The sequence below is a fragment of the Excalfactoria chinensis genome, chromosome 17, assembly GCF_039878825.1.
Source record: "Excalfactoria chinensis isolate bCotChi1 chromosome 17, bCotChi1.hap2, whole genome shotgun sequence".
Taxonomy (NCBI): domain Eukaryota; kingdom Metazoa; phylum Chordata; class Aves; order Galliformes; family Phasianidae; genus Excalfactoria; species Excalfactoria chinensis.
The window spans coordinates 8282088-8299155 of record NC_092841.1 but is presented as its reverse complement, the minus strand read 5'-3'; the positions used below and the strand labels follow the sequence as shown (position 1 = coordinate 8299155).

Genomic DNA, 17068 nt, shown 5'->3' with positions numbered 1-17068 from the left:
CGCGCGCCTGCGCACAATGACAAAGGCGGGGTTAAGGCGGGCAGTGCGCATGTGCGGGAGGTGGAGACGCCGGAAGCGGCGGTGGGAGTCGAACGGCGCTGTGTCTCCTCAGCGGCGTCGAAGCGCGCTGCGGCCCTCGGGCTGTGCCTGCCATGAGCTGCAGGCAGCCGCTGCCCAGCGAGAGGGGAGCCAGGCAGAGGTGGGAGTACGGCCTGAGGGGAGAGGAGGAGGAGAAAGAAAGGGGGGGAAGAGAGAGCGCGGCCTGAGGCGGAGGCAGGCCCGGGGGGGTGTCGGCCTGAGGTGAAGGCAGGCCCGGGGGGGTCTCGGCCTGCTGGCGCCGCGGGTTTGTGGGGTGGGGAAGCGGGGGGTTGAGGCTGCAGCAGGAAGCTGGGCTGTGTGGGGGTGGAATGGCAGCCGAGGGGCGGCGTTGTGGGTGCTGAGTGAGGCGCTGCGTAGAGACAGAGCGCGTTGGTAGCGAGGTGGGGGATGGTTCTTCTCAATGGGGGGGTGTTGACGTGAGGAATCAGACTCTGTAACAACACGGGGAAGCTGGAGGGCTGTGGTGGGCGTCAGGCCGCAGTGTTGTGGCCATCCCGAGGGAGGGAGAGGCTGCAGGCGTGGGCTGAGGCTGCTGCAGCTTTTCAGCCAGAAAGATTCAGTTATAAATATTTTGCCTGAGTCTGTTTTGACTCATTTGAATGTGTCTGTGTGTGTTAATCCTTGGTTATTGAAATGGCTTTTTTTTTCCCAGCACACTGAGGATGTGGTAGACCTGTGTTTCTAGGGTGGGAAAAAATTGCCTGACATTAACAGCCGGGTTTTGCTGACACTGAGAGACAGCGGTTCACAGGGATTTTAAGCTGCTGTTATTGCTAAGCTGCTACGGGGCAGCGCTGATGTCATAAGAGGATGGCAAATAGATCCGAACAGGGGAAGGATTTGTCTTCTTGGATGTGCTTTCCACCACCTCAGCAGCAAGCAGACCTTTCTTTTAGAATGCAAGGAAGGAAAAAAAAAGTTCAATAACATGATTTGATTTCAAATGCTGATTTGGGAGACTGAGGAGAGTCGTCACAGGCTCCAATTGCTCATATAAACAAGATGAGAGTAACTGGGTATTTATTGCAAGTGTGGTCATTGCTGCTTTGTCCAGCTGCTCTTTTCAGCCTGTCAGATGTTTTCCAAAGTCCTGGGTGTTTATTTAGATGTATCTGAACACCGAGAGCAGTTGCAAGGCTGAGAACTGCCGAACAAATTTATTTAGAGGGATGCTTAACACTGATTTTAATGGCAAGTGTGAATCTCTGTCCCTTAAACTGGTACGGAACATTGACCTGAGTAGTTGGTGAGGAGGAGGGTGATAGTTTTCTCCATAGAGAGCAGCTAAAAGGAGAAAATGATGTCCACAACAGAATAGACACAGGTTTAGATGTGTCTGTCATTAATTTAATGAGTTTTCCTGTTGTTTTTTTTTTCCTGAAGAATCACCTTTGAAGGGCAAAACCAGCAATACAGCACTATGCTGATAATGCTTTTTATTCTTCTTTCTCCCCGAACTTTCTTCAGGAAGAGGAGGCGCAATGGTAATGAAGATGACAGTCATATTCCACAGACCAAACGTAGTACCAGGAATACTGTCCTTCAGGACTCTTGGGACACTGAGGTGAGAGCCTTCTTGGGCAGATTTAGTTTCCTTTAATGCTGAGTTTAATAGTTGGATTATTCTGTGAAATACTATTTGTGGGGAATTGTTGATGGGAAACCTGTTTTTTTCCTTTGTGTACGACACAAACTCTGTTATGTACTTCAGAGTCTCAAATCTATAAGCTGCAGTTTGGATATCAGCATGTTTTCCAGCGAAGAGTGTTATGTTTGACCAGAAAGTTTCTGTCTTCTGTGGTCTCATCCCTCACACAGCAGGTGTTTGAGCATGATGTCATTTGCTAGCATCTCAGATTAAAATAAAGAAATAAAAAGATGCTGATTTCCACCCTGCCGCCAGATTTCCTGATTTGTTGCCTGTGTTAATCACCTGCAGGTTCACTTTGTGCGTTTCTAATTAGCCATGTAGTTCTGTTGCAGAGCATTCGTGGATAAGAGCGTGCAGTGTGGAGGCTGCCTATTAGTTGGTGGCCCTGGAAGTTATGAAATAGATTTCTTTTAAGATTTTAAAATATCTTTTTATTTTAATGGAGCCCCTCTCCCTCTGATGACTGACTTTAATAAGTAATTACAGGATATTATTATATCAAACTACTAAGTATGCTTTGACTGCACACGTGGTGTGCTCTGTAGTTGAGCAGTGTACCTTTTATGACATAGGAATGCCTTCAAATGCGTGCTTTGATTCGAAATGATACCAACCTCTCTATCCCACCATGACTTCTGCGAGGGAGGCTTTCTTTCAGCCAGCACAGCTTTGCCAGTGGCTGCTGTGATACTGGGCTTGCACAGCTGAGATGTCCATCATGAGGGAGGTTGCTCTGATGGGAGATGTTGCTGTTACCTGTGTTGTTTTTGCCAAAAATAGGACTTGCTGGGTTGGAATTGGTTTTCCTTCTTGGGTATAACGGGTAGAAGCATTAATAGCTGCTTGCCACCTGACACAGAATCACTTGTCCAACAGGTTAAACACCTCTTCGTGTGTAGAGTAGTTAATGGCTAAACAAGCTTTGTGGCAGGAGGAGGAAGAATTTAGTGTGGAACAAGGGATTGAAATGGGAGTAATGAGTTTGAGAATATCAGGAAAGACCTTCATGGTGAGTGGCAGAAGCACTTTTGCTTGTCCTATGAGCACTTGACATTTGGCTGGGCCAAGCCACTAAAACACAGCAATGGGAGAACAGCCTTGTAGCAGACACATAGGAGCAGATGCCCTTACCTCTGTCCTTAACTGCTGTTTTGTTTGGGGTGCCTGTGAGTGAACAGCATGGATATGAGCTGCCTGCCCTGCCGCTGGCAAAGTCAGAGCAGAGTTCAATTGCTGCAGCTAACATTAAGATTCCTGCTTCATGCATGCACTTGCATTGCAGAAGTATGCTTTAACACATTTAAACCCTGATGTGCAGGCAAGGAGATCATCTTCCTGGTTTCTCAAAGGAACAAAATTCATTATGTTTTCTACAGAGCTTTTTTTTTCTTCTTTTCCCCTGCTTGTTTTCTTGTGATGTTGAGTCACTGAACTGAGCATGCTCAGAGATTAAAGCTGTGAGATAAAATCAGTATTCAATGTTTCTTTGAGGACTTCCTGCACTAAGTGGAGACATTTTGATGCTTGCAGTGTGCGAGTGCTTCCGATTGGTGTCACTTTGAAACTGTTGCTACTTTGTAGTGCTTGTCCTTCAGTTTCCTGATATGTCATTTGCAAAGGGGAGCTCTGGCTGATTCAAAGTCCACAACAGCTGTAGGGGAGGAATAGGAAATACAGTGTTTCCATCTGAGGGCACACACACCTGCTTTTTGTGTCATCTTGGCTAGAGCTCTGATTCCTCTTGTATTCCTTCCGTTGAAAGTTGGCTTTCCTTCTCGCAGAGTGATTGCCTTGAGAACATAACCTCAGTACAAAAACCTGGTGGCCACAGCCCACAAATAGAACCTGGCTCATGGCAGACCTTTCTGTGTTTTGTCTTATTCTCTATAGCTGATAGCCAAGTGTTAGATGAAGGGAGGTTTGGGGTTTGTTTCTTTTTTAGTGGCTGTTCATGTGTGGGTTATTTGATGGCATCACTGTCCCTTACTTTCAGTCGCACTGCTCCTATGAGCTGTGTGTAAAGGGGGAGGTTACTGCTGTTTTCATCTGGGGTAGGCAGCATTTTTAACTTGAGCTGACTTACACAGGAAGGAAACAGAGATGTTCTTCAGCACCCATCAGCACTGCTTCTTGGCAAAGTGTTGTAATGATGTGCAATTCCTTCTGTTCTCAGAACAAACCACTCCTACATTCCCAAGTGACAAATGCAGGAAACTTCTGCTTTGCAGTTCAGTCCGTAAACAGCAACCATGGTGGATGTTAGCAAAGGAGAGCATTTCCACTGCACTCAGTTTCCTGCTCATCCTGTCCTCTTTCTTCTCCATTTAACCAGCAGGTCAGCTTTCTTGTCTACATCGGTACCTGCTGATTACTTTAGCAAAAGCTCTGCTGTCGTCAACAAGCCTGTATGTCAGGTTAGGCAGAGCTGCAGTGGATCTGCTGAGGAGCTGTTATGTGGGGAATTAGGGGAATGTAGCCCTGTGCTCTGCAGCCTGGGAATTGCTGGGGAAAGCCCTTTGCTCTGATTTTTTTTTACCCTGGGAAGGAAGGGAGCCTGTGGTGTTCCAGCAACTCTTTTCCTTCCTGAGCCTAATTTCTTAGGATTCCTTTCTGTTAGCCTGACTGATGATGCGATTTCTCAGTTATTCCTACTGGAGGTTGCTGACACAGGGCAGCAGTTGCTTCTCACAACTCAAAGTCTTTCTGTAGCATTGCAGCTATGCCACTCTACAGATACTACCATGGTGAGGAAGGGCTGGTCTAAATTGTAATTAGAACCAGATTAATTCTTTGTTAAATTCATCTTTGATAGAGCTGCTCTTGAGTTTTTGCTGTCAGTGATTGAGACACAGCATCATGGATCAGCAGATTGATGCAGATAAAGTTTCCAAGCAAATATCTGGATAAAATTTGTGTTATGCTAAGGGGGGGGGGTTGATGAACTGGGTAAGCCATGGAGATGCCCTCTTGATACTTCAGGTGCTCATAAAATCTCACAGGACTTTCTTCTGCCCTTTTGCTTAAACCTTTGTTTCATTGTGTAGATGCCTGTCATTGCTGCCATGATGACTTTAAGGATTCTTTTTTTGTCTAATTGTAGTCCAAATGCGTAACAGAATGTGCACCACAGCCTGGGGAAATGGTAGGTCCATGACGTGGTTTGGGCTATAAAGGGGGCTTTGTGCTAGTGAATTTTTGCATTAGAGAAATGGAAATAAAGAGTCTGACAAATCAGAGCTACCAACAGCCTTAGATGTAGGAAGCACGTCCCAGGACACAGTCTATGCTTTAAAAATGAAGTTAGTCATGCATAAAAAAAAAAGTAATCATTACTAACAGCTCTAAAACGTTTTTGTTCTGATGAGATACAAAACTTCAGCAGTGAGCAATGCTAGGTTCTCATTTTGATTTTTGCCTTGATTTTCAGAAGGTGGCTGTAACGAAAAACAGTAAGGAACACAGACTAAAAGGAAACAAAGTGTCCTGTGCGGTGGGTTTCTCTCCAAGGCTGCTGTGACTTGTTCAGCATAACAGCACTGCATTTCAGTATTTGTGCTTCTATGCAAAATGAGATGGCCTAGCAAGTGCCATTTCGCTGCTCCTCTCTGTCCTTCTGGTGTTCTCTCCCTCTTGAGTGTCAGTAGCAGTAGAAAGAGGAGCAGGATGCTCATGTAGTTACATCTGCTGCTTCCTTGAGAATGACTTCATGTATCTTTTTTGTTGTTTTCTCCTTGCTAGCTAAACCTAACACACCGGCACGGGTACAGCCTCACTACTACCACTGTCTTGCTTGACGTACTCTAACAGAACTGAAGCACAGAAGCGTTTTTAGTGCTTAGCAAAACAAGGAGATGTACATGGTTGAATTGTGGCGATCACTTGTGGAATCAGTGCCACGGGGCTTCCAGCTGGTATTGTGATCCAGCCCCAATTTGTACATGCCTTCCCAAGCCTCTCGCAGATGCAGTTTGCACCGTTCTTAGATTTACCCTTAAGTGAGACTTTCTGGATGTGGTGCCAACTGTTAAATTGCAGTTGATTGCCTTAAATTTCTCTTCCTCTGCTGTCACTGCCAAGCTCTGACTTCTGTGGTTTTAACTTAATGCTTACCAAAATGGTTTTTTTTAGCTGCTGTCATTTATGGTGGCTGCTTGCTTTGAATTCCCTTCTTGCAGGATGGCAAAGCAGTCACTTGCTGATTCTTAAGCACCTAAATTTTAGCATTGTCGTCTTGAACAGCACATCATAGCGTTGTAGAATGGCCTGGGTTGAAAAGGACCACAACGATCATCCAGTTTCAATCCCTTGCCATCTGCAGGCTCACAAGCACCAGACCAGGCTGCCCAGATCTACATCCAGCCTGGCTTTGAAGTATTTCAGCCGTAGCTAATGGAGACCTTTCATTAGCAGCCCTTAAAATAATGTAAACCAAACAGTTTTATGTCTTTGAAATGCTGAAAATGATGGCTAATGCTCTCGCAGTTATTACCACAAAGTGTGTTTTATCCTAAATGCTGGCAAATGAACCTTGTCCTCCACGTGAGCTCAATCATAAGTTCTCTCTTTTCTCTGTGTGGAAGTACTAGGTGGCTGTCATTCTTTCACTGCTGTGTCAAGTAAATTGCTATGGAAAACTAACAGCTAACATTGCAGTCCCAGTACTCTGCTGGGAGAAGAAGAGCTGTGTGCATGTTGAGGTGTTCAAAGACCTAAATTGGTTATCGTGTCGCCTTTAACAGCCTGTGGCTTTCAATGCTTCAGATCACATTTGAGGGGGAAAAAAAACTGACTTCTAGAAAAATGCTTTGCATGGTGCTTACCTAAAACGTCTGCTGAACCAGAAGTGATTCATGTGAGGATGGTACAGCTTTTTCCCCATGCCCTGCCTGCCTTTACTGACACGTGTGGCTTTGTAGGAACGTTCTTTATTTTCCAGTTCTCGGATGAATTCAGCAAACTTCACTAGTGCTAAAATGTGGGTCATGGGGGTAGAGCTGATGGGCTTTAAAGCACGAGGTTTGAACTGGAGGTCAGAGAAACTCTGGGTGAAAGCTTGCTCATCCCTTCAGCTCTGTGATGCTTTTCATGTGTTGGCAATAACTGCAGCTATGAATGCCAAGAAAGCACTTGGTCGATTTTCTTTTGTCCGTCAGGCTGAACATGAGCCTGAAAATCTGGAAGGGAGGGACTTGATGCAAAGACTGCTTGCTTCATTGTGGACAGGAGAGGAAAATGTGTCATTCTGCTGTTAACATTCTCTTTGTCTCAGTCCTCCAGCAGCGATAGCGGCAGCAGCAGCAGCAGCTGTAGTAGCAGTAGCATCAACAGCCCTGACAGAGCGAGCGGCCCAGAATCCAGCCTGAACCCCATAGTTACGGGATCCAGCCCTGTCTCCTCTCAGTCCTTCCATGAGCAGTCTGCACTAAGTCAAGGTCCTTACTTCCACATCAACCAGATCCTGAAGGAAGCACACTTCCACAGCTTACAGAGCCGGGGACGCCCTCCTACATGATGAACCAGCAGTTCCTTGCCTTCTGTGAAGGGACAGCACTGTGTAGATTGGATATTTCAACTCAGTTTGTTAAAATGAAATTGCACAAAACGCCTGTTGCCTTTTCAGTCTATATTTGAAATGAAATAACAGGTTAACAGGAAATTGTTTACTTGTGGTTTGCTGCACTATTGCAATGCAAAAGGGGCTTTGAAGCAATTTTTATAGGATTCTTTTTGGGGTGGTTTTAAAGTACGTGTCAAGAGGAGACTGAGGAATCCACATCTGTGATATAGGATTGCGTAACGTCCAATTCCAATTGACTGCCTAATCTGTTAGCAATTTGTTGCTCTATGTAAAATTCTTTCCAGCGTTCATCTTCAGTTTTATAAGTCTTTTTTTTTTTTTTTTTTTTTAATTTCAATAAACCAGTCGAAAATTTCTTTGGGAAAATAATTTTTTGGAGCATTTCGAGGTAATAAGACAGTCAAAGTAAATGCTGTCACAGGAATGCTGTAGGACTGCTGTAGCTGTAAGCTCTCCACCAGGTCTGGGGTGTGATGAGCCCTGTCTGCTTCATCTTCACTGTTGCAGTATTGAAACTAAATTGTGAAACTGGAACCAGGAAAGCTTAGGCAGCTGTAGCCAAAATACCAGATGCCTGCTGGTTTCGTTTAGTGAGCAGACACATGGTATCTGCTGAGGAAAGCATAGAGTAGCCTGGGGAGGAGCTTTTGAAGGACGGAGGAATCTTATGTTGCTCTACTACCAATTTCTAGCTGTGAAATGTTTTGTTTTCTGTTACGTTGTGTAGTTTTGTTGCTTTAACTTGACTTTAAGGCTAACAACTCCTAAGGAATAGGAAGTAAAAGAGTAGTTAGACCTCTGGTTCAGCCGCCAGAGTGCAAGGACTGTCCTGACCTGTTCCTGCTTCAAGTGGCGTGCTACCAGCTGGCTGAGAACGGAAAGCACTTCTCTTCTGATAACACCTGTGGAGGCATCGCCAGTCCCTGCTGCAGGGAGAGTATTCTCAGTGAAGACAAATGCAGAGACAAACTCTTTTAATGAAATCACTTGGTCATGCCAGAAAGCCATCCCAGCTTGAAGAGAGAAGGTGCGGCTGTGTCTTCTTCCTCAGTTACAAGCTGCCTGAACAAGGAGCCAGGGCGCAGGGCCTCGTCTTCTGCTCTTGTGAGTGCAGGAGGTGGAACCTGTTTTTAAACACAAGAGAGTCAGGAATGATTACAGCATACCTTTGACCAAACCCTCATCTATAGTAGCTGCAAGGGGGCACAGACTACAGCAGAAGAGCTGTTTCCAGACAACCTAACTGACTTTGCAGTGACAAGCAGCAAAAGGTTGTTCTGAGAGGTGGATGCACAGCTTCTTCTTGTTAGCAGCTATACAGAAGTCATTCAGTGCTCAAACATAGTAATTCTGCAGTAGGGAAAGGGCTTTTGTTGCTCAGAGCAATGGGGGAACAACAGTAAAAGTACAGCTGTTGCATTTGTAGAGAGCTGCTCTTGAGCAATTGTGGACTTTAACCTCTCTAGAACTGTTCTATGATAAAAGGAACAAGTGATTCTGCAGAGTGGAGTGAATGCAGAATGTCCACGTACTCCATAGCCATTGCTGCCCCCATAGCAGGGGAACGGTGGAAGCAAGACAGACATCACTGCACACTTCTACACGCTACTACAGCTGAGGTGAAAGAGGTAAAGAATACATTTAGTTTTAAGCTTTTTAAATAACCCTGATACTGTGTCTTTTTAAGTACTTCTAAATCATAAAGAACAAGAATTGCAGAGTAAATGCCAGCATCTCATGTAACGCTCTGCTTTGATAAAGCCAGATCTTTATTCTTCCATTCCAGTTGAAGAAACATCAGTTTGATGATTAGAGTGTATATGGTTAAAGACAATGGATCACTGCTTCCTGTAGCAGTAAAGTATCCCTTGGCTCTTTCAATCCTCAGCACAGGGAACTCCACCCTAAGCAAATGTTTTAAACTGGAGGAAACATGGCAGCATGTTTGTCTGCTAGTAGAACAGCAGCGAGACAAGGCAGAGCCTTTGCAAGAGAAGCAAGCCACTCCATTCACACAGGCTGAAATACCCAGGCCAACTTCATCAGGAGTTAAAGGTCAGCATCGCACTGGAAGGGAGTTGAAATAATTAGATAATATCCTTTAACATTTCTTGCAGCCATACTTAAATGAAATCTTTTTATGCATTGATCTCAAAACACCTCATCTGTGAAAATCTCTGCATTTTCATGATGGTTATTGCCAATGCTTTACCATACAGCAAGCAGGCCCCAAAAATATCCAGGGGCTATCAGGTTCCTTTTGAGGGTCAAGGGAAAAACCAACCCATCTCATGCTGTGTTGCCGTAATGGTTCTCTCATTTTACAGAAAATAAAAATCAGGTTAAACATTAACTGCTTGGCTACTTTCTTCTTTCCCTCAAGCTCCAGTGTTGTTGGGAGAATGAGCTCTGGTAAGAAGTTAAGATGGCTCTGTTATACCAACCTGAACTCTTTCTGTGTTCCTGGTAGCAGATTTAGCCTTTCGTGAACTTGACATGCTGAGCGGCAGAAGTCCAAACCTTAAGAGATGGAAGAAAGAGATGCGATTGGTCACAGGGAACAGCAATGCCAGACCTGTTTCCTGAAGAGATGCAGGAACGAATAGAAGAGCTGGGTAACTTACCTGATCTGGCTGGATGCTAAGGGTAAGATATTATGGAGCTCCTGAGAGCCGACAGCACCACTCCTGCTTGCATACTGGTTCTCTGTCCCAGTCAGTAAGCCAAAGAGAACCTACAAGGCATGAAAGGACTGTTTACAATGAGGGCATCTGCAGAGTTGACCAGGCAATGTGCTGCTGCTGAGTCTGCTGGCATTGCATGGCACCTGTGGTTGGTTAAAAGTCTGACTATAAATTGTTCCCCTTCTCTCCTTGTAACTCTTAATTGGTGCTGCTCGCTGTTACTATAGTTGAGTTCTAGGGCTGTTTCAGCACTACTTAACCCAATTAACATTGCACAGGCTTCAGCAAATCCTGTTAGATAAAGTTCTGCCAACTCCATGCATGATTATGTGCCATATAGCCAGCTCAGCAAGCTCCTCTTGTCACCTGGTGTTAAATACCCTTCTCATTCCTGACTGCCAGTAGTTCTCTCTGGACATTAAGCAGTTTATAAAGCACTGCAGCTACCCTACAAATCATGTTTTGCAGCACTGCTTCCTGATGGATGCATTCCTTTTCATGCACTTACAGAGGTTCGCTGAACCAGGCGATTAAGGTTGCTGTTTAAGTGCGGTGTAAAAACATCCAAGTCAAATGGATCGATGTGTCCCTCCAGGAAGTCAGTCACTTTCTCAATCCTACAAGCAGAGCAGAGAAGGCCCGTCAGTATTTACATCCTAGAGACACAAAGATGGCTGCTGATGTCCATGGGATGGCTTGCAAGTCTCTACTGCTCAGAATTACACTGCACCTGGAGTCATGCTTGATCCTGCTTGTTTTTGCTTCCTCACTCTTCGCTGTCAAGATGATATTCAGGTACCGCAGATCGTAGAGTAACTGCAGAGCTCTGTTCTGTGTCATGGGGAAGGTGCCTGCTTTCTGCAAATAAGAAGAGGGCTCTTCACTCACATTGACAATGTCAGCCCCCCCAAACAACGACCAGCACAACCAAACCACTCTGAGCACACAGGCTGACGTCGGATCCCTTTCTGCTTCATTCTGGGGGAGGCAGAGCTCACTCACCCTTTTAGCTCTCCCAGGTAGATATTTCCTTTTCCAAGGGACCAGAGCACAGAGACTGCTCAGCAATCCCCACATCCCATGCAAGCTGGAGCCAGGCCTGATCCTACTAACGTACCTTGTCCTGCTTCTCCTCCATGAGCTTTTCATAGGCAGCAAGGACTTCTGCCATGCAAGCTTTCAGCAGCTCCTGCAAGGTGACCTTCGGCAGAGTGTGACCGCCGACTCGGTTCACCTCTTGGCACAGGCTGAAGAGGAGGCACTGGACGTACCAGGATGGCTGTTGAACAAAACAAGTGTTATTTTCATGTGGTCTGTAAGCGATTTTAGCTTTGTCAGCAGTATAACATCGTTTCAGTTCTTCTGAGCTCCCTGTACCTCTGTGTCCTTATGAGGTGAGCGTCTCAAAGAGCAAATAACAGCACCAGAGTGTCTGCCCTGTGCTCATAGTGCCAGGCAAACTGCATGGTAGGTCAGCAACCTTTGACAAAGCAGTGGTTTTGGAAAACATCACTTTTCCTATCAGATCATTTCTCTGTGTTTATCAAGAGGATCTTTCTCATACCTGTATAGGCAGACGGATCTTTGATGTTACGCTGTTTCCAGACTCAGCCTCCTCCTGAATTTCAATCTCATCCCAGTTGGTGGCTGTGGCCAAGACAGAACCGGCTGTGTCTAGCAGCAGTGTTTGAGTAAAGCACTGAACCAGAGCCTAGAGTGCAAAACACAAAAGCATCGAATAACAAAACTCTAGTGAGAGTAAACACGGACAGGCAGCCTTCTCCTGCAGAGAGACTCTCCTCCCTCAACCCTCCCCTCTGCCGAGCCTCCCAAGCAATGCATCCCAACTGGGTGCCATCTGTCAGATAAGGAGCAGCAGCACCAATCGTGGGGAGCTGAGCCAGTGAAACCCCCACAGAAAGCAGCTGTGATGAGAGAAGCAGCTTCTTACTTTAGTGACAGCAGAGCTCCAGATCTGGTAAGCAGCCAGGCTCTGCTGCAGGAGTTCTGCCTTCACCTCCTGCCACTTGGCTTGCACAGGATTCACTTCTTGGACTTTCCCCTTCCCCAGCTTCTTGGTGGAGCGGGTTTCCTTCGGTGCTGTCTCTGTGCTGCCTGATTGGCCTAGGATACACTGCTTGAGGTGAGGACAGAGCTCACTCAGGGACTGGCAGAGCCTGGCCATGAAGAGGACAGCATGGAGCCTGGTATCACTGGGAGCATCCACCTGTGCACCCTGGAGCTCTTCACGCACGCAGCCCAGCACATGGTGGATGCAGGCAATGCAGTGGTCACGGAGCAGCCCTTCCACCATGCTGGTGTCAGCATAGCGGTCAAAGGCTGAACGAGGCTGCACGGTGGGAGTGAGCTCTTTGGTGGCTGAAGACTCTGCAGGAAGGTAGGACAGCAGGTCATCCAACCTGGCTTTCAGCTTCGAGTCCAGAGCTGAGCAGAAGCTCTGCACGCATGGTGTGAGCGCCTGGGCCTTCATGGACAGGCCGCTCTTGGCAAACTGGCTGCGGTTTGCCACGTTGACCCATGCAGCATCTGAAGGCAGATCTCCGGAGCTCTCTGACCACAGGAACTGAGCCACATTATGTTCAAACTGGATGTGCTTGCTCAAGGCAGAGGTGTTGGATTTGGCCTCAAGTTCCTGCAGGGCTAAGATGAGAAGCTGTTTGGAGCTGCTTGAGATGGATTCAAACCCTTCTTTAGTCAGTATCTAGAACGGGAGGAAAAAAGCAGCTTTTACAGGTGCCTCCTCTAACACAGAACTTAAGACGTGCACTTAGTGCTGCCAACAGAGACCAGTGGCATGCTGGAGACAAGAAGATGGGGAAGAGAGTAGAGCTGCAGCAGAATGCTCACCTCCAGCCTGTCCAGGAAGAGCTGCCGCAGCAGGTCCTCCCAAAAAGAAGCAGGCTTGTCCAAAAGGCGACGGCACAACACATCCCAGTTCTGGCTTATGGACTCGCTTGTGAGCAGCTCCCACACTGCATCACGAATCCCTGCAAGACCTTTCAGGCTCTTCACGTAGACCAGCAGGTTGCTGACCCCAGCCCTGATATCCTCACTGCACCTGAAGGCAGAGTTTTACTTCAGACTTGCTCAGAAACAACTGGAACCCAGGAGAAAACATGCTACATCAAGGTGTGTGTGTGGGGGGTTCTTTATCTGTCAGTGGGAAACTCTACCTGCAAAAGCACCTGCAGGGCTCAGGGTACCTCTGGCTCAGTGAGGCAGCTTGCACCCTAAATCCCAGCAAGGAAGCCATGTGCCCTGCATTGGAAACCCAGGGCTACTGTGGGCACTGAATCCAGGTGCACCCTAGGAACACCCCCATTATGCTAACTGTCTCCATTATGAGTCTGGCAAGCAGGGACACTGGGAAAGGTTGCTGGGGAAACATCCCATGGCCGATAAGCGCACCATAGGGGGCTGCAGCTTATGCCAGCGACCAGCTGGCCAGCCCAGCAGCAGTTCTATGGGATAATGACACAAGATTGACACCAACGTATGAGTAACAAGGCTGCTAAGGGGCTGGAAAGGCTGTCACCATCCACGTGGTGGGAGGGAGGAGCTGGGGAGGGAGCTGAGCACTCCATAAAGGGTCTCTGTCTGCACTCAGTCTAGAGATGAGCAGTGAGGAAGAAGGAGTTGCTGGACCAAGAGCCAAAAGAGAAAGGTAAGGGGTTTTGTTTTGATTTGCTTTCTTTGTTTGCTGATGGTTTTGGCAGTATAAAGCAGCTCTAGATAAATATTTTGACATCCTGGGCTAACCAGTGTGGTCTGCTGTAACTGAGTGCTACAGCCTGATAAGACTGTGTCCTGCTGTTCTGGCTGCTTAACTGCAGGGGACAAGGGATACTGAGTAGGGAGCCAGCAGAGCTTTGCTACATAGGGGCGTGTGGTTTTGTTTTGTCCTTAGCAAGGAGACCTTGTAGGGTCTGAGAGAGTTCTATGGAGCAGGAGAGTGTCACACTTACATGGCAATCCACTTCTGCAGTGTGTCTCTGAGATAGTCCTGGCTGATGGGGTGTGCCAGGGTCCGCAGAGTCGGCTGGAACTCCACTACAGACTCTGGGAGGTACCTGAACCAGCTGCTCAGCTTCACCTCATCCTCCAGAACCCCACCTTTCCCTAGAAGCACATGGGATGGAGGAATCGGTTCAACACAAGGGAGGTCTCCTGCTTGTAAACAGAGCTGCTGCTGGCTGGGTGCTCACCTGCTGGCTGTTGGCCTGTAGTGCTTTCCAGGGTGGAGAAGAGTAAGCCACAGGGTAGGGTTGGATCTGGTGGCACCCCTTCAGGCATCGTGTAGAAGAGTGCATGAGCCTGGTACAGGGTAGTGGTTAGCAGCTCCATCAGTGAACACACCTGAGCTTTTATACCAGCACCTGCAAATAAAGAAAAAGCTTTTCAGTGGAGGCAGCCCCTCTATAACACAAGTACGACGATGCTCTGTGCATCTAGTGAAACCCTACAGGAATGGGCTGGGGGGGCACATGGCTCAGCCCCATGCATCACCTGCTTCCTGGTTAAATATAAGCATGGCTTTAGTCCATGAGCCCTGTTAATTCAGCACTGTGGCAAAAAAGCTGCCAGTGATATCCACCATACCACTGCAATAGTGCAAAACAGCTGAAACCCCACCACTAGGAGATCTGCAGGATTAAGCCACCCGCTTTTCTGCTTGGGTACTACGGGGCAAAAGGAGAAGAAACAAAGCTGGTTACCTTAACTTTAAAAAGGAGGCAGCCCTGTTGTACTGACCGTGGTGTGGCTGGTTGAGAAGCTGTTGGATTGCCAGTTTCCTGGCCAGAAGGAAATCTGCAAGAGCCTGGCGTGGGGAGCTATCCTCCAGAAGCATGATGGCACACAAGGCTTCTGCCACTGCCTGGTCTGACACGGTCTGAGACTTCAGCAGAGACTTGCTCTCCTGCAAGATTGTGGATCTGGCAAGGAAAGGAACCAGACAGTAACCAGGTGCTGGAGGGAGGAGGTCTGACAGAAACTGAAGTTTGGTTAGTAGGGTTTCTGCTCAGAATCTCTTAAGTTATTGCATTCCTCCCAGCAGAAAGCATACTGTTACTTAATCATAGAATGGCTTCAGTTGACCATAAAGATCATCTAGTTGCAACCCCTGCTGTGGGCTGGCTGCCACCTATCCAGATCATGGGGTCCAGGGTCCCATCCAGCATGGCCTTGGGCACCTCTAGGGATGGGATACCCACAGCTCTGGGCAGCAGTGCCAGGGCCTTGTCACCCTCTGGGTAAAGAACTTGGTCCTGATGTCTAACCTGAATCTCCTTTTATTTAGTTCAGTGCCATTCTCCTTTATCCCATCACTAACCACCCATGTAAAACGTTGTTCTCCCTTTTGTGTACAAGCTTTTCTCAAGCACTGAGATGCAGAAATGAGGTCTAGAGAGCCTTCTCCACTCTAAACACCCCCAGCTCCCCCAGCCTTTCCTCACAGCAATGGCCTGGACATAATACTGCATGTGGGGCCTTGCAGGACGGAGCAGAGGGGGACGATCCCTCCTGTCAACGCATCTCAGGATGCTGTCAGCCTTTGGGGCCCCAAGTGCTGGTTCACATCCTGCTTTAATCCCCCAGCACCACACCTCGTTCCCGCAGCTCTCAGTGCATCCCATTGCCCACCTGAAGTGGCTGGCAGCAGCCACCTGGCGCAACAGGATGGGGAACCGGGCGAGAATGGGGCTGTAACGGGCACGGGGCGCCTCGAGCTGCAGCAGGCCGTGCAGGTGGCGGCACAGCAGGTAGAGGTGAGCGGCGGGCAGGTAACGACCGGCCTCCATAGCGCTCCATGCCCGCTCGGGGATGTCCAGCAGCAGCTTCAGCTGTGCCGCAGCCCGGTACAGCTTCTCCTGCACCCGCGGCGGGGCCTGCGGTTGAGAACACGGCATTAATGGAGGACACGGCGTTAATGGACACGGCATTAAGGGACACGGCATTAATGGGGTTCCGCAGCGAACCCCCCCATGCCCACCCTCTCGCTGCTCACCGTCGGAGCGGGGTTGGGCCGCGTCACCCCGCCTCGCTGCAGGCCCCGCACGGATCCCAGCAGCCTCTCGGCGCTCAGCCGCATCTCGGCGATGGTGTCGGCCGCTTCGATCAGGTCTCGGTAACGCTCTCCCACCATCTGCCGCAGCTCCTCTCGCTTCTGTTCGATGCCGGCCCGCAACCGCCGCTCCGCCTCGCGCAGCTCCGCCGCTGTGTGAGCTTCGAAAAGAACCTCGGCCTCCGCGCCCCGCGCCGCCATGGCCGCCATCGCTGCGGGGCGGTAGTGACGTCTCCGCCGCCATCTTGGAGTCAGGTAGGTCTACTTCCGGCGGCACGCCGCCATCTTTGCGCCGGGCAGAGTGCCGCCCGGTTGCCATGGTAGCAGAGATGCGGGGGATAACGCTCTACCTACGGGCCTGCTTCGGTCTCAACGCCGGGCCCGGGCCCTTCCTGAGGGCTGACAACCGGGACTCCCCTCCCGCCTGGCTTCCGGGGCAGGTCCAGCCTTACCCGCAGCGCTGAGCCGCGGAGCCGGGCCTCAACTCAGCCCCAAAGCCCGGCGGGCACCGCTAGGGGGCGCCATTGGTACGGCCGAGCCCTCCGTGTGCTCTGCTTGGGCTGGGGGGGGGGGCGAAATGCAGCTGCGATGGACCCATTGGAAACAGCAAATCCCCCTTTATTTATCGAAATGTTGGGTTTGATGTTATTTTGTGGGTGTGTTTTCAGTGTAGCACCGACCTGAAATACACGCGTTATGTTTGCAGTCCTTGGATGCAACAAGGAAAGCTCAGAGCAATACAGATCCTTCCCGGGGCAGTTATTGGCTTTCTTCTTGCCTGTGCTCCTCTATGAGCATTCGCAGTCTGTAGCAGAGTCGATGTCTGAACGTGTGCAGCACAGCCCTGGGTGCTGCCATGGAGCACACACAGCCCTACCCGGTGTCACTGTCATCAGTGCGTTAAATCACCAGCAGTTGGCATTTAATAGGCTCTGATCCCTTCAGAAGCAGCACAGAGGTGTTGCCAGCAT

At 48.7% G+C, this 17068-nt stretch overlaps 3 protein-coding genes across 6 annotated transcripts in view; 2 read left to right on the top strand and 1 right to left on the bottom strand.

Annotated features, from left to right (window-relative positions):
• The first annotated feature begins 16 nt into the window (after positions 1 to 16).
• On the top strand, positions 17 to 9681 carry VCF1 (VCP nuclear cofactor family member 1). 3 transcript variants are annotated; one of them, XM_072352309.1, is made up of 4 exons: positions 17 to 199; positions 1567 to 1663; positions 4851 to 4892; positions 7020 to 9681. In XM_072352309.1, the coding sequence occupies exons 1-4, from the start codon at positions 153 to 155 to the stop codon at positions 7260 to 7262; spliced, it is 429 nt and encodes a 142-aa protein (XP_072208410.1). In that variant the 5' UTR covers positions 17 to 152; the 3' UTR covers positions 7263 to 9681. The 3 variants fall into 3 exon arrangements, with proteins under 3 accessions (XP_072208410.1, XP_072208412.1, XP_072208411.1); XM_072352311.1 differs by lacking the exon at positions 4851 to 4892 and adding an exon at positions 5178 to 5240 and having other exon boundaries at positions 7020 to 7702; XM_072352310.1 differs by lacking the exon at positions 4851 to 4892.
• On the bottom strand, positions 7637 to 16307 carry COG1 (component of oligomeric golgi complex 1). 2 transcript variants are annotated; one of them, XM_072352306.1, is made up of 15 exons: positions 16041 to 16307; positions 15677 to 15921; positions 14786 to 14967; positions 14239 to 14409; positions 13999 to 14152; positions 12881 to 13091; positions 11964 to 12734; positions 11577 to 11723; positions 11130 to 11291; positions 10743 to 10870; positions 10521 to 10629; positions 9953 to 10062; positions 9773 to 9848; positions 9357 to 9395; positions 8286 to 8452 (listed from the first exon to the last, which is right to left on the bottom strand). In XM_072352306.1, the coding sequence occupies exons 1-14, from the start codon at positions 16305 to 16307 to the stop codon at positions 9378 to 9380; spliced, it is 2751 nt and encodes a 916-aa protein (XP_072208407.1). In that variant the 3' UTR covers positions 8286 to 8452; positions 9357 to 9377. The 2 variants fall into 2 exon arrangements, with proteins under 2 accessions (XP_072208406.1, XP_072208407.1); XM_072352305.1 differs by lacking the exon at positions 9357 to 9395 and having other exon boundaries at positions 7637 to 8452.
• SLC39A11 (solute carrier family 39 member 11) overlaps positions 16233 to 17068 on the top strand; it is a 66635-nt gene continuing 65799 nt past the window's right edge. The window contains exon 1 of the mRNA XM_072352308.1: positions 16233 to 16352. The gene's annotated coding sequence lies outside the window, so the exon portion shown is untranslated. The remainder of the gene's footprint in view (positions 16353 to 17068) is intronic.

Bases quoted from the DNA above. Each gene is read 5' to 3' on its own strand.
- VCF1 (XM_072352311.1), top strand. From the start codon at position 153: ATGAGCTGCAGGCAGCCGCTGCCCAGCGAGAGGGGAGCCAGGCAGAG. The intron at 200-1,566 runs GTGGGAGTACGG...AACTTTCTTCAG, and splicing joins GAGAGGGGAGCCAGGCAGAG to GAAGAGGAGGCGCAATGGTA. The intron at 5,241-7,019 runs GTGGGTTTCTCT...TCTTTGTCTCAG, and splicing joins GAAACAAAGTGTCCTGTGCG to TCCTCCAGCAGCGATAGCGG.
- COG1 (XM_072352305.1), bottom strand. From the start codon at position 16,307: ATGGCGGCCATGGCGGCGCGGGGCGCGGAGGCCGAGGTTCTTTTCGAA. The intron at 14,153-14,238 runs GTGAGCACCCAG...ATGTGCTTCTAG, and splicing joins TACAGGCCAACAGCCAGCAG to GGAAAGGTGGGGTTCTGGAG. The intron at 12,735-12,880 runs GTGAGCATTCTG...CTCCCGTTCTAG, and splicing joins TCTTCCTGGACAGGCTGGAG to ATACTGACTAAAGAAGGGTT.